A 26,979-nucleotide genomic window follows, 5' to 3' on the forward strand; every position below is an offset into this window, starting at 1 on the left:
AATATAGATATTTTTAAGTTGGTGTGTAGCATCTCTCTAACTGGCACACTGTCTCTGTCTGTCCCCCTCTCTCTGTCTCTCTTTCCCTTCCTACTGTTGAAACACATTCACCACCCTTGGATGTGTGACAGTGTATCTGGTAAGTACCTGAGGTAAATAGATCGTCGAGTTTTTAAATTTAATTTTTAAATTTGCTAGTTTGATCTTGATTGTGGCAATGGCAGGAATGCTTAATTGGTCTTGGTGCTCTGGTTTTGGGAGAAGCAAGTTTTGATCATATAATTGTTTGCCAGAAATTCGCGTTTTACAGTAAAGTATTACTTCTCAAAAAATAACGAAAAGGATTGAAGAATTAACTTTGAATTTTAGGTCAGATTTTACAGGAAAGCAATCTGGCATTTTATTTTGTGGCAATATTGATGTTGGAAGATGAATAGATGTGATCCTCTTGAGTTATGTTCAAAGAGCTACACTTCTAGCCATTAAGCACTTGGGAAACGGCTTGAGTTTTTAACTGGAGCATCTCCTGTTTTAACAAAAGTGTTTAATTTCAATTCTTGAGATGGAGTTGCTCCTTCAAAACATATTTTGAAGCAAAATGACTTTCAACCTTTGCAAGTGTGTAATCCAGAAGGATTTCACCATTGGTGGCCAGTTAAAGCCAATGCCTTTTTGTTAAAGAGTACCTCCACATTTGGGAAGATTCTTCACAGTTGAATTTTTGACAACCTGGCGCTGTTTATACTATGAAGATCCTGAGATAATCACTTGATGGAAAATAGTCAACTTAGGCCTTCCAGTAACTTACTGTATTGGGGAGAAATCAATTTTCTGTTCCTTTTTCTAGCAGCATTATATGCTTTGTTACTTGTGGGACAGACGCAAGCCCAGTATAGTTGTGGATGTTATGGTCCTGCTAAATTTAGTATGTGAGCCTTTTTTCTTCCTTTTAATACATGTACCAATTGGTTAGCTGTTGTGCAGCTCAAGGCTGCTTATGATTCCTAGCAAGCATGAAGTGGGCCAGTTCTGGAGAGTGAAAAGGCCAATCAGTGGATGTCAGAGGTAAAGTGAGGGTGATTTACAGTTGCAATGAGGTGGGGATGGTGAGACAGAGCTGCTGCTGTCCTTATCGCTCAAAAGCACACTGTCTTCACACTGGCAGCTCTCACCTTCCTATCATTACCAATCTTCCAAGCCAAGGAAGCCCCGTCAGCAGTTTCTAACTTTAACTTGGACCCCTAAGTATTCTGTGGGAGTTGGTTTCAAATATATTATTGGAGATTTTCTTTTCCTGCAGTAATGGGATGGGCCTTTCAGCTCTTTAAGCCTGTTTTATCATTCAATAATGTAGAGAAGCCGGTATTGGATTGGGATGGATAAAGTTAAAAATCTCACACCAGCTTATAGTCCAACAGGTTTATTTGGAAGCACTAGCTTTCGGAGTGCTGCTTCTTCATCAGGTGGTTGTGGAGTATAGGGTTGTAAGACACAGAATTTATAGCAAAAGATTACAGTGACATGCAAGTCAAATGATATATTGAACAAACCTGGGTTGTTAAGTCTTTCATCTTTCAGAATGGGTTGCAGATTTTGGTTCATTAATATGTAAATCCCAGAACTACTTTCAAGTCACCTTTTCGAGTTAACTTAAGGTTTATAACAAAAGCTGACATCTCAGCTCAGACAATGCCTTAAAAATTGAGAGGTCTGAGTCTGTCTGTACCTCCATCTTCAGCCAGACCGTTTGTATTTCCAAAGTGCAATTTATAAAATATGGGTTTGACTGCCTGCAGATTGTGTATTTTTTGAGCAAAACAGAATGTATCTGCAAATACAAATTCACCCTATCGACATGTGTGTGCGTGCGTGTCTGTGTGCGTGAGAGAGAGAGAGAGAAAGAGTGCACGTGAGAGAGTGTGTGTATAGTGGGGTCACCTGTTGTGTGACATGTACCTAAGAACCTCCCTGTTGAGGCCATCCAATGAAGATGGTTTGGGGCCCGTTTACTTGAGAAAGAATGTACTGGCACGAGAGGGGGGTGCAGAGGAGGTTCACTAGCTTGATTCCGGAGTTGAGGGGGTTGGTTTATGAGGAGAGACTGAGTAGATTGGGATTATATTCATTGAAATTCAGAAGATTCAGGGGGGATCTTATAAAAACTTATAAAATTATGAAGGGAATAGATAAGAAGTAGAGAGGATGTTTCCACTGGCAGGTGAAGCTAGGACAAAAGGGCATAGCCTGAAGATTAGAGGGAGTAGATTTAGGACTGAATTGACAAGGAACATCTTCAACCAGAGGGTTGTTAATGGATGGAATTCCTTGTCCAGCGAAGTAGTTGACACTACTTCAGTAAATGTTTTTAAAACTAACGTAGATTTTATTTGAACAGTAAAAGAATTAAGGGATTTGGTGAGACCGCGGGTAAGTCGATCTGAGTCCATGAAAAGATCAGTCATGATCTTACTGAGTAGCAGAGCAGGCATGAGGGGCCAGATGGCCTACTCCTGCTCCTAGTTCTTGAGTTATAAAACCTTAAGTTATTTTGAGACTGTGACTTAAAAGAAGTTCTGGGATTTACATATTAACAATCCGAAACCTGCAACCTATTCTAAAAGATGAAAGACTTAACAATCCAGCTTTGCTCAATATGTCATTTGAGTTGTATGCCACTGGAATCTTTTGCTATAAATTCTGTGCCTTATGATCTTTATACTCCAACCACCTGATGAAGGAGCAGTGCTCTGAAAGCTAGTGCTTCCAAATAAACCTGCTGGACGATAACCTGATTTGGAGGTGCTGGTGTTGGACTGTGGTGTACAAACCACACAACACCAGGTGATAGTCCAACAGGTTTATTTGGAAGCACTAGCTTTCGGAGCGCTGTTCCTTCATCAGGTGATTGTGGCATAAAGATTGTAAGACACAGAATTTATAGCAAAAGTTTACAGTGTGATGCAACTGAAATTACATATTGAAGAAGGCCTGGAATGTTTGTCTCAGTCTCTCATCTTTTAGAATAAACATGTTGGTTTCAGTTCTTTCATTTGTAAATCCAGAACTTCTTTTAAGAAGTTACATTCTCAAGTGAACTTTAACAATAGGTGCTCATAATGAGTTGAAAGTGTGAGGTGCCCTGTGTGACGCTGTCTGTGCCCCAATGTTCAGACTGATTCTATTTCTTTTAAAAAAAAAAGGGATTTACAGAATCTTACATGGATTCATGCAGTTTTTTGAGCAAAATAAAATGTAATTCTACAAGTACAAATTTACCTCACAAACTTTTGTGTGTGTGTGTGTCTGGAGAGGTAGGTGAGTATGAGTGTCTGTGGGAGAGTGTGTATATGAGTGTAAAAGGGTACAAGTCTGTGAGAGTGTGTGGGTGGTTTCCCCATGTGTAATGGTGGTATCAGTGTCGAGATTCTGACACATCTTTCAGTTCTGCCATGACAGTGTTGTATGGTGTTGTCCTGAAAGCCAGGCAATTTGCAGTGAACAATGACCTGTTTGAGGTTTGGTGGTTGTTTAAAGGTAAGAAATGGAGACGTGGGGAAGGTCTTGGTGCAGTGCTCATTCTCATTGATAATGTGTTGCTGTCCTCGTGGGTCTGCTCCTGGGCCTGGCCAAATTGGCCATAAACCGATTCAGGCAGCGGGTCATGGAGGGGGTCATTGTGGCTGATTGCCTGCCCCTCTTGTGTGGTTACGTTTGAGCCCAGGTGTCTCTGGAGAAGGAGCACGCGATGTCCACCAACACCCTTGTTGTTCAGGGAGAGGTGGGCATCGCAGGGATTGGAGTGTTTTATTTCCCCCTCCAACTCTATTTTGATTTAATCCCTGCCCTCCCCTTCATGTTTTTGATTGTGCAGCCTCGCTGGGTGTGTGTCTGGGGAGGTGAGAAGGGCATTGCTTGTCATTGACCACTCTGGTCTAGATTAGATTAGATTACATTACTTAGTGTGGAAACAGGCACTTTGGCCCAACAAGTCCACACCGACCCTCCGAAGAGCAACCCACCCAGACCCATTCCCCTACATTTACCCCTTCACCGAACACTATAGGCAGTTCACCTGACCTGCACATCTTTGGACTATGGGAGGAAACTGGAGCATCTGGAGGAAACCCAAGCAGACCCAGGGAGAATGGGCAAACTCCACACAGACAGTTGCCCGAGGCGGGAATTGAACCAGAGTCTCTGGCACGTATGAGGAAGCAGTGCTAACCACTGGGCCACTGTGCTCTTTCCTTCCTGGTGGTGGTGAAATATAAGTAAAGATTTATGCACGTGTTGTTTTTCACTGTTTCCTTCACCTGCACACACACGACATGGGTGCTGGAGAAAATACAAAAAAAAGTGTTGCAGGCTGTAAAGAACATGGTGTAGTTTTTCAGCTCCTGGGAAGTACTGCGTGATAAATCATGTCTCACAAACTTGACTGAGTTTTTTGAAGAAGTAACAAAGACGATTGATGAGGGCAGAGTGGTAGATGTGATCTATGTGGACTTCAGTAAGGTGTTCGACAAGGTTCTCCATGGGAAACTGGTTAGCAAGGTTAGATCTCACGGAATACAGGGAAAACTAGCCATTTGGATACAGACGTGGCTCAAAGGTAGAAGACGTGGTGGTGGAGAGTTGTTTTTCAAACTGGAGGTCTGTGACCAGTGGAGTGCTACAAGGATCGGTGCTAAGTCCTCCACCTTTTGTCATGTATATAAATGATTTGGATGCGGGCGAAAGAGGTATAGTTAGTAAGTTTGCAGATGACACCAAAATTGGAGGTGTAGTGGACAGCGAAGAAGGTTACCTCTGATTACAACAGGATCTTGATCAGATGGGCCAATAGAAGTGGCAGATGGAGTTTAATTCAGATTAAAGCGAGGTGCTGCATTTTGGGAAAGCAAATCTTAGCAGGACTTATACACTTAATGGTAAGGTCCTAGGGGGTGTTGCAGAACAAAGAGACCTTGGAGTGCAGGCTAACAGCTCCTTGAAAGTGGAGTTGCAGTAGATAGGATAGTGAAGAAGGTGTTTGGTATGCTTTCCTTTATTGGTCAGAGTATTGAGTACAGGAGTGGGAGGTCATGTTGCGGCTGTACAGGACATTGGTTAGGCCACTGTTGGAATATTGCGTGCAATTCTGGTCTCCTTCCTATTGGAAAGATGTGAAACTTGGAAAGGTTCAGAAAAGACTTACAAGGATGTTGCCTGGGTTGGAGGATTTGAGCTACAGGGAGAGGCTGAACAGGTTGGGCTGTTTCCCTTGGAGCATTGGAGGCTGAGGGATGACCTTACAGAGATTTACAAAATTATGGATAGAATAAATAGGCAAAGTCTTTTCCCTGTAGTGGGGGGAGTCCAGAACTAGAGGGCATAGGTTTAGGGTGAGAGGGGAAAGATATAAAAGAGACCTAAGGGGCAACTTTTTCACACAGAGGGTGGTACGTGTATGGCATGAGCTGCCAGAGGAAGTGGTGGAGGCTGGTACAATTGCAACGTTTAAAAGGCATTTGGATGAGTATCTGAATAGGAAGAGTTTGGAGGGATATGGGCCGGGTGCTGGCCGGTGGGACTTGATTACGTTATCTGGTCGGTATGGACGGGTTGGACGGAAGGGTCTGTTTCCATGTTGTACATATCTATTACTCTACTGGACAACAAAGGGTAGCCTGTTGGTTGCAGCTCGAGTCTGTCTCCTGAGGAGGTCATTAAGGTACTTAGGAACTGGCAGTCGATGAGTTGAGCATTGTACCCTGTTCTCAAGGATGTCTTCATAAGTACTTCCAAGGGCCCATCACGTTCCTCATCTGAACAGATCATGTGTATGCGTAGGGCTTCTCCGTAGGGAATGGTTGTTTAAAATGTTTCGGGTGGAAGCTGGAGAAGTGTGGCATCATGAAGTTATCCATGGGTTTGCCGAAGACTGAGGTGTTGAGGTGCCCATCCTTAATGGAGATGCATGTGTCCAAGAGTAAGACAGATACTTAAGAGTAGTCCATGTTGAATTTGATAGTGGGATGAAACTTGTTGGTCTCACTGTGTAGTTGTTTCAGTGACTCCTTGCTATGTGTCCAGAGGAAGAAAATGTCATCAATATAGTAGTGGTTGGAGGTCGTGCGTAGAGAAGTCGTCTTGTTCAAACCTGTGCATGAAAATGTTGGCATATTGGAGTGCAAATTTGGTACCCATGGCTGTTCTGTGTGTCTGGATGAAGAACGGGTTGTCAAAGGTGAAAATGTTGTGGTTGAGGATAAAGCAGCTGAGTTGCAGGATGGTGCTCAGAGATTGACAGTTGTTGGTGCTGAGTACTGAGGCTGTTGCCGCGATCCCGTCATTATGGGGCATGCTGGTATAGAGTGCTGAAATGCTCATTGTGACGAGGAATATTTCCAGTTCAACTGATCTGTGGGTGTTGACTTTTTGTGAGAAATCTGTAGTGTTGTGACAGAAGCTGGGGTCTACTACAGGTGACCCTAATGCACTACACGCGCTGTCTCGTGTTCACACATGCACACTCCTCCGGACCCATAAACTCACGCAGATCCTGTCTCATACACAAGCTCTCTCTCATACGCTCACATACACATACCCACTTCTCCCACACAGGCCCTTTCACAGACATATCCTCCTTTACACTCTCTCTCAGATGATCGCGCGCACACACACACACACACACACACACACACACACACACACGTTTGTGGGGTGAATTTGTACTTGCAGAATTACATTTTGTTTTATTCAAATACTGCATGAATCAATGTAAGATTCTGTAAATCCCTTTTTTTAGAAATAGAATCAGTCTGAAGATTGGGGCATAGACAGCCTCACACAGGGCACCCCACACTTTCAGTGCATTATCTGAGCAGACATGGCACGTATTGTTAAAGTTCACTTGAGAATGTAACTTGCTTTTTAAAAAAAGTTCTAGATTTACATATGAAAGAACTGAAACCAACATGGTCATTCTAAAAGATGAGAGATTTACTAAACAATCCAGGTCTTTTTCAATATATAATTTCAGTTACATGACACTGTAAACTTTTGCTATAAATTCTGTGTCTTACGATCTAATACACCATGGCCGCCTGATGAAGGAGCAGCACTCCAAATGTTAGTGCTTCCACAAAGACCCGTTGGACTATCACCTGGTGTTGTCATTGTTAACCTTGTTCAGTAAGAGATCATTGCTAATCGGTGACCTAATGGCTTTGCTACATATCCCTTAGCACATTTGTTAAATTTTTAAAAAATCATGAATTTTAGGTTTAAAGTATAGTAGTAACAATCAATCTAACCTTGGATATCAAAATTCCAAATTTCTTAATCATTCTTTTCATTGCGAATCTTTTTCTAACTTTGGTCCCTAGGAACTGGCTCTTCAAACTAAGTCCCCTAATCCGGGCTGCAGAAATTGTTTCTACCTTCTGTCCCTGCTCCCCATTAGTGTCTTGAAAGCTTTGATCAGATCTCCTCTTGAGCAGCTAAATTCCATCAAATACATACTAGGTTGTGTAACCCCAGCCTATTATTTAGCTCTTAGTTCAGATATCATTCTGGTGCCTCTTCTTCGTACTCCTTTAAAGGTCATTGTATTCTTGCCAGGATGTGGCCTAGATTTGCAGTCTGTGCCTGCCAGCAGCTTTCTATTGCTTTAGTATAACATCTACCCTGCCCCTCTGTCTGTCGTCTTCTAGCATTCCATTAGCCTTTTTTTTTTGATTATTTTCTGTAGTTAATACATCTCTTGGGATCTTCACTGTTTCTAAATGGAAGACCCCCATATGTTCATACTTTTCAGAACTTCTCTCTCTCCAAGACAAGAACCCAAACGTCTTAAATTCATTTCCACAGAAAAAGGCATTTGGCATGTGCACAGCAAATAGGGGCTTGTTAACTTTTCCACATTAAGTTTAACTCCCCCTTGATCATCATCTGCCTGTCATAGTAGAACTAATATTTCATGAAATTTTCTTCATGTCTCTGTAATAAAATAGAATTTCCTACAGAGTGGAAGCAGGCTATTCAACCTTCTGAAAACCCCAACCCACCTTCGCTACTCTCTCCAACCCTGTAACTCTCCATTTCCTAAAGCTAAGCCACTAACCTGCACATCTTTGGACTGTGGGAACAAACCAGAGCATTGGAAGAAAACTGTCCGACATGGGGAGAATGTGCAAACTTCACACAGACAGTTGCCTGAGGCTGGCATTGAACCCAGGTCCCTGGTGCTGTGAGGCACAGTGCTAGCCACCATATATATACCTGTAATAGCTCTACAAATTCTTAAAGTGCATTTGTATAGTCCTTTCATGACTTCGAATGATCTCAAATTCTGTTACTGTTAATAAATTACCTTTTGAATTGATGTTGTGACAGAAGCTGGGGTCTACTACAGGTGACCCTAATGCACTACACGCGCTGTCTCATGCCCACACATGCACACTCTTCCAGACCCATACACTCACGCAGATCCTGTCTCATCTTTTCATATGGGAACATGGCAATCTTTTATTTGCATTGCATGATCCTATAAATAGCAATTAAGTGTGGATGAGGTAATGTGTTTTTGATGTTGGTTGAGGGGCAGATATTGACCAGGAAATACAAGAGAATTCTCTTTGACACAGTGCCATGGGGTCTCAACCTGAGAGGTTTGGTGAGAGTTTGTTAATCACTCAAGCTTTCATTCTCACAGAAGGTTCACATTTCAATGATCTTGGTGAACCCTGGTCTGATAGTGTACTTCACTGGTCTAGACTGCTCTGGCTCTATCTTTCAAAAGCCACAACCACCATCAAAATTCAGAATGTATACCAGAGTCCCAATGATTTGGTGAGCTATGTCAGTACTTATGTTACCAATTTTGTATGGGGTTATCAGGGTGGGTGAGAAAAAGGGAGAAACGTTGGGTGAACCATGACTGTATTGAATGATGTATAGGGCTTGATAAGCTGAATAAGGCCATTAGAAATAGGAACAGTAGGAGGCCATTCGGTCTCTACTGATCAAGATCAATCTGTCTCAGCATTACGTTTGCACAAGATCTGTGCCCCACAGCTTTCAGAGGGCAAGGTTCTTTGAAATGCTTGCCACAAACAGATGAAATACCTCCTCATCTCGGCAGCACTTTGTTCTCAGACTATGTCCTCTGATCATGGACTCTCCCATGAGGAGAACATCATCTCTGCTTTTACCCAGTCAAACCCCTTAAGAATCTGATACGTTTCAAAGAGGTCACCTGTCATTCTTCCAAACTCCAGTGAGCAGAATCCCAAATGGTTCAGCCTTTGCTCATGAGACAATCCACTCCATACCAGGGTTCATCCCAGTGAACCTTCTCTGAACTGTCTCCAATGAGATGACATATTTCCTTAAATAAGGAACTGAAACTGCTCACCATACTCTCGTGGTCTCACCAGCACTTTGTACAGATGCAGTAAGCCTTCCCCACATTTATTTTCCAAAACCCTTGAGATAAGGGCCAACATTCCATTAGGCTTCCTGATTATCTGCTGCACCTGTGTACTAGCTTTCTGTGTTTAATGCACAAGACACCCAAGTCCTTTGTGTTGCAGTTTTCTGCAGATTTCCTCGATTTAAATAATATTGTTCTTTTGTTCCCTGTTCCAAAATGAACTACTTCACGTTTCCCACTTTATACTCCATTTACCAACTTTTTGCCCACTTATTTAACCTATCAGTATCTCTCCTCTGAAGGTCACGTAGTTATCCTCAGTGCAGTGTGTGTTTGTTGTGCATTGGTGATTCTCTGGTTTCTCTGAGAGAGATCCCATCCTAATTGCCGTTTGGGCTTCACGGTGTTGAAACCCTTCTGGAGCTTTGTCCCCTGGGCGTGTCTAAAGGATAGATCATGATGTTTAGCTTTTCAGTGATAAGACTCAGTCCAGCAGTCAGCACTGTGCATTGCTTTTGTTGCATGTGCATCCTGCCTGTCTCTTTGCCTTGTGCTGAAGTAGATGTCAGTGCATTGAACAGGAATGCATCCAATATGTCTTGTTACAATTAGGGAGACAATAGCTATTTAAGCAATTGTGCTTAGCAGGCACATCTTGAGCATGAGACCATTGCAACTAGACCTCTGACCCCCTTCTAATACCTAATGATCTGCACCAAACTTATTTTGAAGTCACCAAAAATTTAATTCCCAAGTGCTGACTGTCCCCTTAATCCCAAATACTCTTGATTTTTGAATAAGACTTTGAAATGATACTTATCCAATTGCATTTTCAAAGTCTGCATTTACATTTACAGAGGAACCTCGATTATTTGAAGGACATGGGCAGGGAGTATTTGCTTGGTTAATCGAATTCCGGGTAATCGAATGCTGGATGACATAGTTTAGCCGAGCATCGGAACATTGCAATCTTGCCGGATAATCCGATATTCGGATAATTGAATACTGTATACGGAGGTTCCTCTGTATATAAGGAGCTTTGTCTGTTACATTCATAAGAGAGCCAGGATGGGTTAGTCAGATATGTTTTATTGCTTTTGGTTTGCCTTAACAAAGTGGCTGTCCCACGTTAACCCATAGAACATAGAACAATACAGCACAGAACAGGCCCTTCGGCCCACAATGTTGTGCTGAACATTTGTCCTAGCTTAAGCACTTATCCATGTACCTATCCAATTGCTGCTTAAAGGTCACCAATGATTCTGACTCTGCCACTCCCACAGGCAGCGCATTCCATGCCCCCACCACACTCTCAACTTATCCTCGTACGACCTATTCTTCATTCCAGGCAATATCCTGGTAAATCTCCTCTCCAAAGCTTCCACATCTTTCCTAAAGTGAGGCAACCAGAACTGTACACAGTACTCCAAATGTGGCCTTACCAAGGTCCTGTACAGCTGCAACATCACCTCACAACTCTTGAATTCAATCCCTGTTCTCCAAATACTGATTTCAGTCCCTCTCTTAGTCGTAGTCAGTCTGAAACAAATTTGATTCTTCTCCTCTCCCTCCCTCAAAGGTTTCTTTGCGCACCTGAAGATTATGGGAGGTCAAATACAAATAATTTATCTCTTCAATTTAATATTTTAAAAAGTTATTGTCATAAGGCTTGGAAGGTTTGTATTTTTAAATTAGGCAATTGATCTTTGTTTGAGCATGAACTGTTGATGGGATGATTCAGAATGGCAGCTGTGTATATTGGAGATGAGAATTCTCTGTCCAGTATATTAGACATCAGACTTCAGAGCAGAGAAATGTGACTTTGTGAGTTTAATGCATACTGATTTGTGGTCACAAGTGATGACAGAGTGAAAAGGATTTCAGAAATTTGAGTTATTAATGGATGGCTGACATACATGTGCCATTGTTGAGAAAGGTCCCACGTCAAATTCATAGGCTGCACTGAGTAAGCTAGTCTCTGGGGCACTGCAAATTGTTTCACTATCCCTTGAGCCAGGAAAGATGAGATTGGTGTGGGTGGTTATGATAGCCAAGTCCGATCCTTTTATCAGTGACAGATACGCACTTTCCAGGACACAGTCACTTAATTTCTGTAATCTTAATGAGTGCCTGGTCAGCTGTTTTTTGATATTCCAAAAAATAATTATATTTGATCTCATTGTAAACTTATCTACTGATTTTGGCTTTCTGTCAGTTGTTAGAGGACTTGTTCTTGTAGATGTTTTTATTTTAATGATTAATTAATATTTCTATTCCAAAAATGCAATTGAGATTTAACTTTGGGAGAGAGACTATTTTCACAGTAACATGAAGGACCAGTGTTCTCATGTGACCATTTTCTGGCATATGCTTCAGAACTCCCATTGCAGAAATGAAATGCCAAGTGGAAATAAATGAGTAAGAACATGAGGAAACAAAATAAAGGGTGAACCGGAGAAAGGGAAATGTATCTTGGAAAGGAAATATTTATGACATAAGGTAAATCAGATAGATAGAAGATCTGGAAAGAGACTGGAGACCCAGCAAAATGGGAGGGGGTGGGGGGTGTTGAGATGGAAATAAAAGGGGAGAGAGCGACATACCTTTTAAATGTAAGATAGGAAACACTTGTGAAAATGGAATGCATCAAACTGTTAACTGTGCAAATGTATCTGCCAATTTTGTGATGTCATCTTTACAGTTCAGTAAATTTTTAAAAGTAATGTGAAATCCTTTAGTTCTTATTCAATATTTTTAAACACTTGTGTTAACTGGTTTTAAATTTCCCATAATTTAGTGGTTCTTAAATCAGATGGCTGCTGTTTCTTGTGCACGTTCTATGCAAGATGTCGGAATCAGCCTGATAATTACAGTAATAAAAGAAATGAGAGCAGGAGTGGGCCAGTTGGCCTTTCCTGGCTATTCTATAACTCAATACAAATCTGGGAATGTTGGCACTGGCGGTGAGTGCTGTGCATTTTCAACTGCTCAGTTATTGAACAAGCTTGTCCCTGTGCAGCAAGATCTGTATGATATCCACGTTTGGGCTGATAAGGAGAAAGTAAAGACTGTAGATGATAGAGATCAGAGTTTAGAGTGTGATGCTGGAAAAGCACAGCAGGTCAGGCAGCAGGGGAATCAATGTTTCAAGCATAAGCCCTTCATTCTGATTGCTGATTATTCCTGATGAAGGGCTTATGCCCGAAATGTTGATTCTTCTGTTCCTTGGATGCTGCCTAACTTGCTGTTCTTTTCCAGCGCACACCCTTGTGCTGATAAGGGGCAGGTAATATTTGTGGCACGCATGTGTCACGCAGTGAGAGTCACTAAGATAATTTTGATGATCAGTGGCATTACCATTGCTGAACACCCTGCTAATCAACGTCCAAAAGCTGAACTAGACCAGCCATATAAAAGCTGTAATGATAAGAGCAAGCCAGAGTCTATGTATTCTGTAGTGATAACTCTAACTTCCCCAAAATCTGCCCACAGTCTGAAAGGAACAAATGAAGAGTGACTACTTTAGACTAATGTCCACTTGCCTTAGTGAGTGCAACTCCAAAATTCAAGGTCTTGGTACTATCCAGGAAAAGCAGTCCATTTGATTGGCTCTCCATCTACCACCTTTGTCCGTCAATTCCTTACTCCCAGTACACAATGGCAACAGCCTGTACCATTTGCAAGATGCACTGCATCTAGATCAGATGGGCCAATGGGCTGAGACGTGGCAGATGGAGTTTAATTCAGATAAATGCGAGGTGCTGCATTTTGGGAAAGCAAATCTTAGCAGCATTTATACACTTAATGGTAAAGTTCTAGGGAGTGTTGCTTGGAATACAGAGACCTTGGAATACAGGTTCATAGCTCCTTGAAAGTGAAGTTGCAGATAGATAGGATAGTGAAGAAGGCGTTTGGTATGCTTTCTTTTATTGGTCAGAGTATTGAGCATAGGCGTTGGGAGTTTGTGTTGCGGCTGTACAGGACATTGGTTAGGCTAACGTTGGAATATTGCATGCAATTCTGGTCTCTTTCCTATCAGAAAGATATTGTGAAACTTGAAAGGGTTCAGAAAAGATTTACAAGGGTGTTGCCAAGGTTGGAGGATTTGAGCTGTAGGGAGAGGCTGAACAGGCTGGGGCTGTTTTCCCTGGAGCATCGGAGGCTGCGGGGTGACCTTATCGAGGTTTACAAAATTATGAGCGGAATGGATAGGGTAAATAGACCCTGTGGTGGGGGAGTCCAGAACTAGAGGGCATAGGTTTAGGGTGAGAAGGGAAAGATAAAAAGTTGCCCCACAGGTCTCTTTTCTAACGCAGTGGTAAGAGTATGGAATGAGCTTCCAGAGGATCTGGTGGAGGGTGGTACAATTGCGACATTTAAAAGGCATTTGGATGGGTATATGAAAAGGAAGGGTTTGGAGGGATATGGGCCGGATGCTAGCAGGTGGGACTAGATTGGGTTGGAATATCTGGTTGGCATGGACGGGTTGGACCGAAGGATCTGTTTCCATGCTGTACATCTCTATGGCTCAATATGTAAATTGCAGAACCTTTTTCAAGTTTCATTCTCAAGTGAACTTTAACAATTGGTGTCATGTCGGCCCAGATAATGCATTTAAGGTGTGAGGTGCTCTGTGTGAGACTGTCTGTGCCAGAATGTTCAGACTGATTCTAATTTTTAAAAAAAGGATTTACAGAATCTTACATGGATTCGTGCAGTCTTTGAGCAATGTATGAGATAGACATACAACCTTGTTATGGTAGACACTGCAAGATGTGTCAGAGTGTTGACACAGGTACCACCATTACGTGAGGGGGCACCTCCTACCGTGTATGTGACAGGTACTCATGCGACTCAGCCAACGTTGTCTATCTCATACACTGCAGGCAAGGATGCCCTGAGGCATGGTACATTGGTGAGACCAAGCAGAGGCTATGGAAACAGATGAATGGACACTGTGCAACAATCAACAGACAGGAATGTTCTCTCCCAGTCGGAGAACACTTCTGCGGTCTGGGACATTTGACCTCTGACCTTCGGGTGACAGTCCTCTAAGGCGAACTTTGGGACGGGCACCAATGCAAAATGGCTGAGCAGAGGCTGAAAGCCAAGTTCGGTACCCATGGGGATGGCCTCAATTGGGACCTTGAGTTCATGTCACACTGCACTATACACAGACACTCCTACAGACCCATACACTCACGCAGACCCTCTCTCATACACAAGCTGTCTCATATACTCACTCATACACTCCCACCCTCTAACACACATACACATACTCTCTCACAGACACTCATAACCACCACCTCCCCCCCCCCCCCCCCCACACACACACACACACAAATACACACAATTTTGTGGGGTGAATTTGTACTTGCATAATTACATTGTATTTTGCTCAAAGACTGCATGAGTCCATGTAAGATTCTGTAAATCCCTTTTTTAAATTAGAATCAGTTTGAACATTGTGGCACAGTCTGTCTCGCACAGAACACCTCACACCTTAAATGCATTACCTGGGCTGACATGACACCAATTGTTAAAAGTTTACTTGAGAATGTAACTTTAAAAATGTTGTGTGATTACAAATGAAAGAACTGAAACCAACATGTTCATTCTAAAAGATGAGATACTTAAACATCCAGGTCTTTTTCAATATATAATTTCAGTTGCATCACACTGTAAACTTTTACTATAAATTCTTGTCTTACGACCTTACACTCCATAACCGCCTGATAAAGGAGCAGCGTTTCGAAAGCTAGTGCTTCCAAATAAACCTGTTGGACTATAACTTGGTGTTGTGTGATTTTTAACTTTGCACACCTCAGTCTAACACCGGTCTCTCCAAATCATCATCTGCTGCCAATGTCCTTCTAATGGAAATTGGTTTGGAGGGTGCTGTCTGCATCTTTGATGATTTTCTGTTTGTGTCTCAATCAATGGACTCTTGGGAGTTGATTCTTCATAATTGGTGTCTTATATTAGCAGAGGGTGTAAATATTTTCTGTTTGTCTTCCAGTCAAACCCTGTTGATTGCTTTCTGAAATGAATGCCAGCTCTGTCGCAATGTTTTATTATTGTTCAAAATCATTTACTTTCTCAGGCCAAACACATTTTCACAGGACACTGGATATTATGTTTTCTGAATCCTTTGCTTTTTTGGAGTTGAAAAGTAACAGCTTCTATGTTGGTGTGCTATTTTTCAGAGACGAGGAGCCATTTCCTATGAAAGCTCAGATCAAACTGCGCTGTACATTCGTATGTTAGGTGAGTAATCAAACTGTTTTCTTTTGGTCTTCTGACTCGTCATCTGATACCAATCAATTTGTATCTAGTTGTAGTCTTAGAATCATAAAGCATGGAAACAGACCCTTCAGTCTTCAGATATTCATCCAAATCTTTCCTATTCATGCACTTAACCAAGTATCTTTTAAACATAACTGTAGCCACATCCACTACAGAGATATCATGAGGATGCAAAAAGAGCTGCATTAGTGCAGCTTGTTCATTACTGTTTCCCTTGTTTAATAAGCCAATTATTCATGGCTTATTAAACAATGGAAATTCTCCCACAGTAGAAAAATGCCTTAATAACAGATTATATTGTATGGCTTGACACAAATAGCAAGAACTGCCCACTGCAAAACCCCTTGGGTAACTTGTATTATGCAAGAAACTCATACTTTATTGTACATCTTGTTGTTAAAGGGTAAATCATCTGCCAAGATGTATATGTAGACTTTTCGTTTTGTTTTTGCTTGACACTGGAGGGTTCTGCATTGAACTTGGTATGATTCCTTTGGCACTTGTGTTAACCTTGAGCGTTCTTTGACATTTTGTTAAGGGGATGTACGAGTAAGGAGCCGGGCAGGATTTCAACCTGAAAGAAGAGATTCTCATCCTTATGTTGATTTTCGCCTTTTGCACTGTAAGTATATTATTTGATGAATCTCATTAGGGCAACTTTCTTTTCATGCTTTGGAAGGAGATTTATTTAGCCTATAATCCAGCTTGATTAAGGAATTTATCATAACTTTGGATCTTGAAGTGTAAAGAAGAAGAAAACTTGGCATGCTGAAACACCAGGACTATGTGCTAGAAAGTTGTTCCAGACTTATCTGAGCCTTCATACCATGAAAGTTGAATTTCAAAGAATCCTAAATTCTAATAAGGCACCAAACTGTTTATGGCTTCAGGATTATCCCGGAATGTAAGAGTAAATGTTATCCTGGGCTCTTTCTCTAACAGGAGCAAGGAGGCTTTGTTTGATTTGGCAGCTGTCTTTCTCAGCGTCACTGAGAAATGGAGAAATATAAAAGTAGTATGCCATTGAAATTGAGAGAAATTCTAGAACTTAGTGTCACAGAGGGATTTGGGTAGCATGATAGTTGAAGCACAAGATGATCCAGAAGACAAATGGAATGTTACCATTTATTGCAATGAATACTAAAGTAGGGAAATGTTACCATGCCTTTATGGGCCCTTAGTGATACCACAGCTAGAGTACTTTTAAAATTTACTAGTGGGATGAGGGTGTCACTGGCTGAGTCAGCATTTATTGCCCATCCCTAGATGCTGTGAGAGAGTTCTGGTAAGCTGTCTTTTTGAATTGCTTCAATCTATGTGCAGCAAGTAGATCCACAATGCTATTAGGGAGGGAATTCCAGGATTTGAACCATTCACACTGAAGGAACAGTGATATGCCCCCAAGTCAGGATAGTGATTGGCTTAGAAGGAAATTTGCAGATGTTAGTGTTCCCATCTGTCTGCTGCCATCGTCCTTCTAGATGGAAGTTGTTGAGTGTTTGGAAGATGCTATTCTAAGGAGTCTTTGGGAATTTCTGCAGTGTATCGTATAGGTGGTACACACTTCTATTACTGAATGTTGATTGTACAGGGAATTAATGTACCTGGTTGTGATACCAGTCAAATGGATTACTTTGTCCTGGATGATGCCAAGCTACTTCAGAGTTATTGGAGCTGCAGTCACCCAGGCTAGTGGAGAATATTCCATCACACTCCTGACTTGTGCCTTGTAGATGGTGGACAGTCCTTGGGGAGTCAGGATGTGAGTTACTTGCTGCAGGATTCCTAGACTCTGCCCTGCACTTGTAACTATTATATTTATATGGTTGTCCCAGTTGAGTTTCTGTTCAATGGTAATCCTAAGGATGTTGACAGTGGGGGAATTCAGTGATGGTAACACCATTGAATGTCATGGGATGATGGTTAGACATTCTCTGATTGCTGATTGACATTGCCTGGCACTTGCATGACGTGCATTTTACTGTCAGTTATCAGCTTAAGCTTGAATTTTTATCTAGGTCTTGTTGCATTTGTGTATGAACTGCTACAATATCTAAGGAGACAGAAATGGTGCTGAACATTGTGCAATCATCAGCAAATGCCCGACTTCTAACCTCCTCAGAGAGGGAAGGTCATTGAAGCAGATTTAGGCCTAGTTATTTAAAATGATGAATTGATTTGAGACTCGAAACAAAACATCTATTTCCTCTGGAGTAGTTTGGGAGAGGAGGACGTGAGCTTAAAATTAGGAGGTGGTTATTTAGGAGTGAAATCAAGAAAAGCTTTGACACACACAACTTCATGGAAATATAGAATTCTCTCCTCCACAAGTTAGTGAATATTTTATCAGTTGAAATTTTCAACACTGGCTTTGTGCTAGATTATCAAGTAGGACATCAAGCAAACGTGAGTAAATAAAGTTGAGGTATATGTCTGCCCTGATAGTGTAAAATGACAGACCAACATCAAAGAGCTGCATGAGCAACTCTTATAGAATACATGTTTTTGGACCTTGGGCAGCATCATCGTAGTATTTAGGTGGGTTCTGCTGTATGGTGAGGTTGCTGTCTATCTTTCACCACCTCGCCTCTTTACTCTCTCATTATAGCATTTAACTGACATACACCCCTAATTGAGTCACAATTTCAGCAACATTAATAGGGAAGACAACACTCATCATTTACAAACCCATCATAATTTCTGCCCCTTAATGCCAGTTTTTGTCTTTTGTCCAGCCATTTGATTTGATTTATTAATGTCGCACTTACCTAGACACTGTGAAAAGTTTTGTTTTGTGTGCAGTGCAGGCAGATCATACCATACAAAATGCATTAGGTTAATAGAACAGAGTAAGGAATGCAACGTTAACTGCTGCAGAGAAGGCATACAAAGAGTGAGGTCAACATTACATTTGATAATTGATAGTTCCATTCGGATGTCTTAATAACAAGAAAAGGCTGTTCTTGAATCTGTTGATACGTGTGTTTTAGCTTTTGTATTGTCTGCCTGACAGAAGAGGTTGGAAGAAATTATAATCTGAGCTGGGAGAGGTCCTATGATTATATTGGTAAAGTTTCTGAGGCAGTGTAAAGTATACATGAAGACACTGGACTTGTATTGCATCTGACCTTTAACCACCTCTGCGTCCTATCTAGTTGAGCTGAGCTTCTGACCCCTTGTGATTAACGTAGCAAAGACCTGTATCAGTCCTGCATGTTGACCACGTACCGAACAACCTTGATTGTCCGAACGAGACGGGCGGGGAATATTTTGTTTGGATAACTGATAGCGTTTTTACAGGACCTTGAGTTCTTCATGTTTCAGATAATCCTAAATTCAGATAGTTGATGTTCGATAACTGACGTTGTTCTGTACTGCTGATATCCTTAACTGAACTTTTACCACCTCCATGTTGAATGCTGTTCTGCTTTACACTCTATTCTGTTGTCCACTCATAAGTAATTCATTATTCTTCATTTAATTCATCTGCTATTCTGTCACCTTCTGAAATACATTATGCGTATATTCTCTGTTATTCAACATCGAAAGAAACCATTGTAAGTACATTCAACTGATAGAGTTTCTATTTCAAAACCGCAATGAAGTGATGGGCTGCCATTTTTCTTTGTATTAAATAACCACAGCTGAGAGTTTCTAATATAATTTAAAAGCAAAATAAAAGCAACATCTAATATTTGAATATCTTAATTAGCATTTCAGTCCAAGGCCCTGACCATTTTTATAAACCTCAGGTTCAGAATTTTTTTTAAATAAGTGGTGTTTGGAACATATCTTCAACCATATTTGACTTCAAGCACAAAAGGCCAATAAAATAATGAATGCGTATGTACTCACCCCAAATAAGAAAAAATACTTAAATGCAGTGTATCTCTTGTTGAAAGCATATTCTATATGCTGCTTTTCACAAGTGCACAGCAATGATGCAGTTCTTAGACTTCAAAAGTGTTTGTCTTTAAGCTGAAGAGTCCTTTGATAGCTCTCATTTCCTGTTTCAGTGCTTTTTCTGGGGTTTTTCCAAGTTACTACTTGTGATGTATGAATATTTTAATCCGTGAAGTTGATTGCACAGGGGTTTCTCTGGCCTATCACCCTCACCTTAACCTCCTTCCACCTATCGCATTCCCAACGCCCCTCCCCCAAGTCCCGCCTCCCTACCTTTTATCTTCGCCTGCTTGGCACACCCTCCTCATTCCTGAAGAAGGGCTTATGCCCGAAACGGCAACCCTCCTGTTCCTTTGCTGCCTGACCTGCGCTTTTCCAGCAACACATTTTTAAGCTCTCAACCAAATATGTTGAGCGAAAGGCAATAAAAGATATTTGGGCTTATTCCCACAGTGTTGTTAATTTATTTGGCAGATCACTCTCGATCCAAGAATCGTTTGAAATTAAGTGAACTGATGATGTGCAGTTATATCACTCTGAAGATCAATCAAACTCGCTTGAATTTCTGGCTCAACTTGGGTGGATTGTACTTCAAATCGATTCAAAATTTAATCCAGGATAGCGAGGTTTTATAAGCCATTAAATCTATCTTGCATATCCTTGTGTATCTGCTTTAGATATTTCACATAAACGGTAAAGCCATTGTCCTTCAGTGCCTCTGTGATAGTCTTCATGTTTGGAAATTGTAAAAATTCTTGACGTCCCATATTGTGCCAATAGACTTGGAGTTTTTTCTTTAAGGAAAGAAACAATGGCTTCCTTAGGAGGTAAACGATTGACTCAAATGAAGGTTGTTGCTTGGGTATTTCATTGGTTCAGCTACCAGGGTCCCCATAAACCCTTGAGGCTCCCCTTCTCAGTTTCCATTCTGTAGCTCCCTTCAAATGTTTCAGGGTTCCCGTTGAGAATTGCTGTTCTAACAGATTGTTGCAAGCTCTTGCAACCATTATCATCAGTACTAATGTCTTAAGAACATCTTACTCCTCCAAGTTCTAGCGCATTCTCTCACCCTGTTTCAACTATACATTCTCCTTCAAATAAGTGCTTAAAAAGCAGGAGAGCATTCCTTTTTATTAGAGATCAGTAAGTGAGGAAGAATTGACTAATGATCTTGCAGCCATAATAACAGCAAATAGTATCAGTTGCATCGCCATTTGACCTGACTGGGGAGTAAGTGCACTAAGGTGGTCTGAAGTCAAATGCTATTTCTTTAAATATGAATTTGAAAATATTAATGGAGTCAGATCATCAGTAAATATATCTGTTTGTGGCACGCAATGCATGTGGACACCTTTCTCTTCAATTGAACTAAATTAACTTGAATTACAACAAATAAGGCATTGAATCCAGTACATTCTGAATAACAAAGCCCTTTTCCTTAGGATGGCTGAGTTCAAAGCTAGGGGGCATATTTTTAACATGGGAGGAGAAAGATTTAAAAGGGACCTAAGGGACAACTTTTTCACACACAGGGTTGTTAATGTGTGGAATGAACCACCAGCGATGTAAATATAGTTACAACATTTACAAGACATTTGTACAAGTAAATGAATCAAGGGATATGGGCCAAGCACAGGCAACTGTTTCGTTTGGGAAACTTGGTTAGCATGGGCAAGTTTAACCAAAAATCGGTTTCCGTGCTGTCTAACTCTAAACTGTACTTTGAAATGTCTTTTTATGTGTTTCGTTGTTTCTCCCTGGACAGTTCATCACTTGAGAGTTCAAAAAACTGGACATGGCATGGGAGATTTCTTGGTCATCTGGATATGATGATCATTGGAGTATATTTTTTTGGAAATTTTTCCTGTATGCTTTTGACGCTTCGTTCATAAAAGGATACATTTATTTGCTGTCCTTTCCACTGAATCAGGAGGAAATGGCAGAGATGTTGCTGATGGAATTCCTCTAGCGCACAACTGCTGTATAAGCTACGAGATCTTTTGACTTGAAGATGTTGGCATATGTTCACTGCTATATTTGTAGAAGACTGAGTAATTGTATCTGGCATTGGACCTCCTTGTCAATGGTAGCCATTTGAAAGAGTTGACCGCAAAAGTATGCAAAGTGTTCAAAAGCTTCCAGAGTGGCTCTACAATTTGTCTCAAGATCCTGCAATTTCCTGTCTCAGCTTTTCACCGTAGCCTGGAATCCAGTTCTTTTGGGCCATGTCATTTGTCTATTTGCATGCCAAGCTGCAAACTCGGCATATATTGAGCTAAGAGACTGGGAATCTTTTTCACTTAGAGTGTAGGAGGTTGAAGGGACAACATACGTGGGAGACGGAATACTTAGCTGACCGGCTGAGAGTTGATGAGAGTTTTACTTTGGTGCATTCAAGAGAGAGGCCGTTGTCCTTGACAATTACTTAGAGTCAAACTAATCCCACCTGCCAGCACCCAGCCCATAACGCTCCAAACCCATCATATATATTCATATACCCATCCAAATGCCTCTTAAATGTTGCAAATGTACCAGCCTCTGGCAGCTCATTCCATACCTGTACCACCCTCTGTGTGAAAAAGTTGCCCTTTAGATCTCTTTTATATCTTTCCCCTCTCACCCTAAACCTATGTCCTCTAATTCTGGGCTCCCCAACCCCAGGGAAAAGACTTTGCCTATTTACCCTATCCATGCCCCTCATAATTTTGTAAGCCTCTATAAGGTCACCCCTCAGCCTCTCACACTCCAGGGAAAACAGCCCCAGCCTGTTCAGCCTCTCCCTATAGCTCAAATCCTCCAACCCTGGCAACATCCTTGTAAATCTTTTCTAAACCCTTTCAAGTTTCACAACATCTTTCCGATAGGAAGGAGACCAGAACTGCACGCAATGTTCTTTTTGCAGGTTTGGTGCAGAACATACAATAACATCGCAGTCATCCACAAGTGATAGATCATTTTAGTTTTGGCACAGGCATGACTAAGGTCTAATAGTTTCCATAGAAACAGAAAATAGGTGTAGGAGAATGCCATTCAGCCCTTGGAGCCTGCTCTGTCATTCGTTATGATGGAAAGAGGAAGGATGCTCTTGCTACAGAGGGATTGAAGTAAAGGTTTAACAGACTGATTCCTACAATGACAGGACTGGTATATGGGGAGAGATTGAATCGGTTAGGATTATAGTTGCTGGAGTTCAGAAGAATGAAAAGGGATCATCCAACTCAGCCTATTTCTGCTTTTCCCCACATTCTTTGATCCCTTTTGCCTCAAGTGCTATACCTAACTCCTTGAAGTCATTTAAGGTTTTGTCCTCATCTGGTTTCTGTGGTAGAGAATTACACAGGCTCACTACTCTGTGAAGAAATTTCTCCTCACCTCAGTCCTAAAAAGCTTAACCCATATTGTGAGACTATGACCCATGATTTTGGATTTCCGTATCATTAGGAACATTGTTTGTGTGTTTACTCTGTCTAGTCCTGCTAGAATTTTATAGGTTTATATGAGATCCCCTTTCATTCCTCTGAACTCCACCGTAACTGATTCAATCCTTCCTTATATGCCAGTGCTGCCATTGCAGGAGTCAGTCTTGTTTCCCTGTATAGCAAGAACGTCCATCCTCTTTCCATCTCGTACTGACATCAAAGAGGAGTTGTCCTTTGAGGTGAACTTCTGATGTTGGATCGATTGTATGTAGTGTGGGGCCTGACTCACAGCCTTGCTTGACCCTGATCCAGATCTTGAAGGTGCCTGTTTCAGATCTTCCACTCTAGGCAGTTGCAATTATATTATCATGAAGCAATTGTGTTGAAGTTTCTTGGTCATCTAAATTGTTGTGCACAATCTACAGAACCTTACAAACTACTGAGTCAAATGCTTTGATCCCATTGATTGAATACATGAATGACCATTAGTTCCTGACTGTGTTCTCACTGGTTCTTTTATTCATCTCGCAACAACATCAGGGGTTTCTCTCAAGCCACACACTGTCTCTGGCAGGATTTCCTCTGCCACAAGAAATGACAATTGAATAAACTCTCCCAGGACTTTCCTTGAAATGAGCAGGAGGGAAGTACCTCAAAACCTTCCCAAACAAGCTTAGTCACTTATTTTGAAGAGGGTTACTGTTGATGAATGGTGGTGCTTTGGGGCAGGGCAGGGCAGGAAAACAGTTATTTTTCCTTCCAATTTTGCAGAGAGTCTTGTTTTAAACAAATATCTGTCAGCTTTGGAGGTCTCAGCAAAAATGCCATATCATGGTCACAAATAGACAGGCAGGAGGCTGGAAGAACATAGCAAGTCAAGTAGCATCAGGAGGTGGAGAAGTTGATGTTTCGGGTGGACTTCTTCACCTCCTGATGCTGCCTGGCTTGCTGTGTTCCTCCTGCCTCTCTACTTTGGATTCCAGCATCTGCAATTTCTTTAATCTCATATCATGGTTGCAGGCTTTGTTGCTTTTCGTCCAATTTACTGCAGCCCTCCTGTGAATTTGAGGTATTTTCTAAGGTATCTTCTACTCTCATGGATTCTATACTGAGGTTCTGGGGGATAACCTGGAGTGTATCAGGTTGCCATGGTTGAGATGTTATTGAAAAAACTCTTTTCAACATTGCCTTATCATATTTGAAGATAAATTCCATCCTCTGAGCGAAAAGCAATTTTGTCCACTTGACCTTTATCTCTTGAGATGACCCTGGTGGCTTCAGAATAACGTTGTACATTATTATAGATGGTATATGGTTGGATTACTTAGGCTTTCCTTTCCACCACACGAGCTGTTCGAATGCCATTTTTGTAATTTGTGACCTTGGATTGTTCTGCCTGGAAATGAAGGCTGTTTTTGTTCCAGGAGGTCACTTTGTTCACTCAGGTGATGATGATGCTTATAACCAATAATCTGGGCACAGGATCTAGAACATATCATTTTATTGGACATGAGAAAGACATTCGACATGCAGCTTCTTTCCATTGATTGAGTGAGAATTATGTCAGCATTTCTCTGCTCTTGGCACCACCTAGAGGTGGGTTGGATAGGATACCCTGCTTTTTGTTTAACACGGAGGCTTTGGGCTACTGACATCAATACACGATTTTGACAGGTTGGTGATCAGATTTCATTAAAATCAAACCGCAATGATTGGCACCACCTATCTACTGCATGTGTTTTCTGCTTTCATGAGCTGGTGTAAGACCAAGATAAATAGATTAGGGTAGTGCGATAGTTTTTGTCCACTTGGACTTTAGTAAAGTTAGATCACATGGGATTTGGGGAGAGCTTGCCAATTGAATACAAAATGAACTTGACAGAGGGTGGTGGTAGAGGGTTGTTCTTCAAACTGGAGACTTTTGACCAGCAGTTTTCTGCAGGGTTCGGAGCTGGGTCCACTGTTATTTGTAATTTATATAAATGATTAATATAAATGATTTGTAGGAGAATTTAGGAAGCAAGGCTAGTAATTTTGTGGATGACACCAAAATTGGTGGAATAGTAGACAGTGATGAAGGTTATTGTAAGATTACAAAATGATCTTGATCAGTTGGGCCAGTGAGTGGCAGATGGAGTTTAATTTGGATAAATGTGAGGTGTTGCATTTTGGTAAGATAAACAACGACAGGACTTATACAGTTAATGGTATGGCCTGGCGGGGGGAGAATGTTGTTGAACATAGAGATCGAGGGGTTCAGATACATAGTTCTTTGAAAGTTGTATCACAGGCAGACAGGGTGGTTAAGAAAGCACACTTGCCTTCATTGCTCAGACCATTGAGTGTAGGAGTTGACAATGTGGTGCTAGAAAAGGTAGCATCCGAAGAGGAGGAGAATCAATGTTTCGGGCATAAGATCTTCATCAGGAATGACCACTTGACCATTGAGTATAGGAGTTGGAATATTATGTTGTGGTTGTACAGGATATTGGTGAGGCCACTTTTGAACTATTGTGTACAGTTCTGGTCGCCCTGACATAATAAAAATATTATTAAGTTAGAAAGAGCACAAAAGATTTACAAAGATGTTACTGGGGATGGAGGGTTTGAGTCATTAGGAGAGGCTGGATAGGATGGGACTTTTATCATTGGAGTGTAAGAGGTTGAGGGGTAATCTTAGAGGTTTATAAAATCTCAAGAGACATAGATAAAAGTCTTTTCCCTAGGGATGGGAGTTCAAAACTAGAGGGCATAATTTGAAGATAAGAGGAGAAAGTGTGGTTCATACATGGAACGAGGAATAAAAGAATGACGAGAGTAGGATTAGGGCCAATCAAGGATAGTAGTGGGAAGTTGTTTGTGGAGTCAGAGGAGATAGTGGAAGCACTTAATGAACATTTTTTGACGGTATTCACTCTAGAAAACAACAGTGTTGTCGAGGAGAATACTGAGATACATGCTACTAGACTAGGTGTGATTGAGGTTCACAATGAAAAGGTATTAGAAATCCTGCAGAGTGTGAAAATAGATAAGTCCCCTGGGCCGGATGGGATTTATCCTAGGATCCTCTGGAAAGCCAGAGAGGAGATTGCTGAGCCTTTGGCATTGATCTTTAAATCGTCATTGTCTACAGGAATAGTGCCAGAAGACTGGAGGATAGCAAATATGGTTCCCCTATTCAAGAAGGGGAGTAGAGACAGCCCAGGTAATTATAGACCAGTGAGCCTTACTTCAGTTGTTGGTAAAGTGTTGGAAAAAGTTATAAGAGATAGGATTTATAATCATCTAGAAAATAATAATTTGATTAGGGATAGTCAGCACAGTTTTGTGAAGGATAGGTTGTGCCTCACAAACCTTAGAGTTCTTTGAGAAGGTGACCAAACAGGTAGATGGGAGTAAACCGGCTGATGTGGGGTATATGGATTTCAGCAAGGTGTTCGATAAGGTTCCCTACAGCAGGCTATTGTACAAAATGCGGAAGAATGGGATTGTGGGAGATATAGCAGTTTGGATCAGTAATTGGCTTGCTGAAAGAAGACAGAGGGTGGTGGTTAATGGGAAATGTTCATCCTGGAGTCCAGTTACCAGTGGTGTACTGCAAGGGTCGATGTTGGGTCCACTGCTGTTCGTCACTTTTATAAACCACCTGGATGAGGGTGTAGAAGGGTGGGTTAGTAAAATTGCAAATGACACTAAGGTTGGTGGAGTTGTGGATACTGACTAAGGATGTTGTAGGTTACAGAGAGACATAGATAAGCTGCAGAGCTGGGCTGAGAGGTGGCAAATGGAGTTTAATGCGGACAAGTGTGAAGTGATTCACTTTGGTTGGAGTAACCGGAATGCAAAGTACTGGACTAATGGTAAGATTCTTGGTAGTGTAGATAAGCAGAGAGATCTCGGTGTCTAGGTACACAGATCCTTGAAAGTTGCCAC

The 26,979-nt window shown here is 41.4% G+C and overlaps 1 protein-coding gene across 4 annotated transcripts in view; it reads left to right on the forward strand.

Moving 5' to 3' along the window:
• The window catches only part of pde7a (phosphodiesterase 7A), a 150,465-nt gene that overhangs the window by 54,444 nt on the left and 69,042 nt on the right, over positions 1 to 26,979 (forward strand). For all 4 annotated transcript variants that reach the window (XM_072571523.1, XM_072571524.1, XM_072571527.1 and 1 more), the window contains 2 exons: positions 15,625 to 15,685; positions 16,263 to 16,346. In XM_072571523.1, coding sequence (XP_072427624.1) covers positions 15,625 to 15,685; positions 16,263 to 16,346 — 145 coding nt within the window. The remainder of the gene's footprint in view (positions 1 to 15,624; positions 15,686 to 16,262; positions 16,347 to 26,979) is intronic.

The sequence above is a fragment of the Chiloscyllium punctatum genome, chromosome 5 (genome assembly GCF_047496795.1).
Source record: "Chiloscyllium punctatum isolate Juve2018m chromosome 5, sChiPun1.3, whole genome shotgun sequence".
NCBI lineage: Eukaryota > Metazoa > Chordata > Chondrichthyes > Orectolobiformes > Hemiscylliidae > Chiloscyllium > Chiloscyllium punctatum.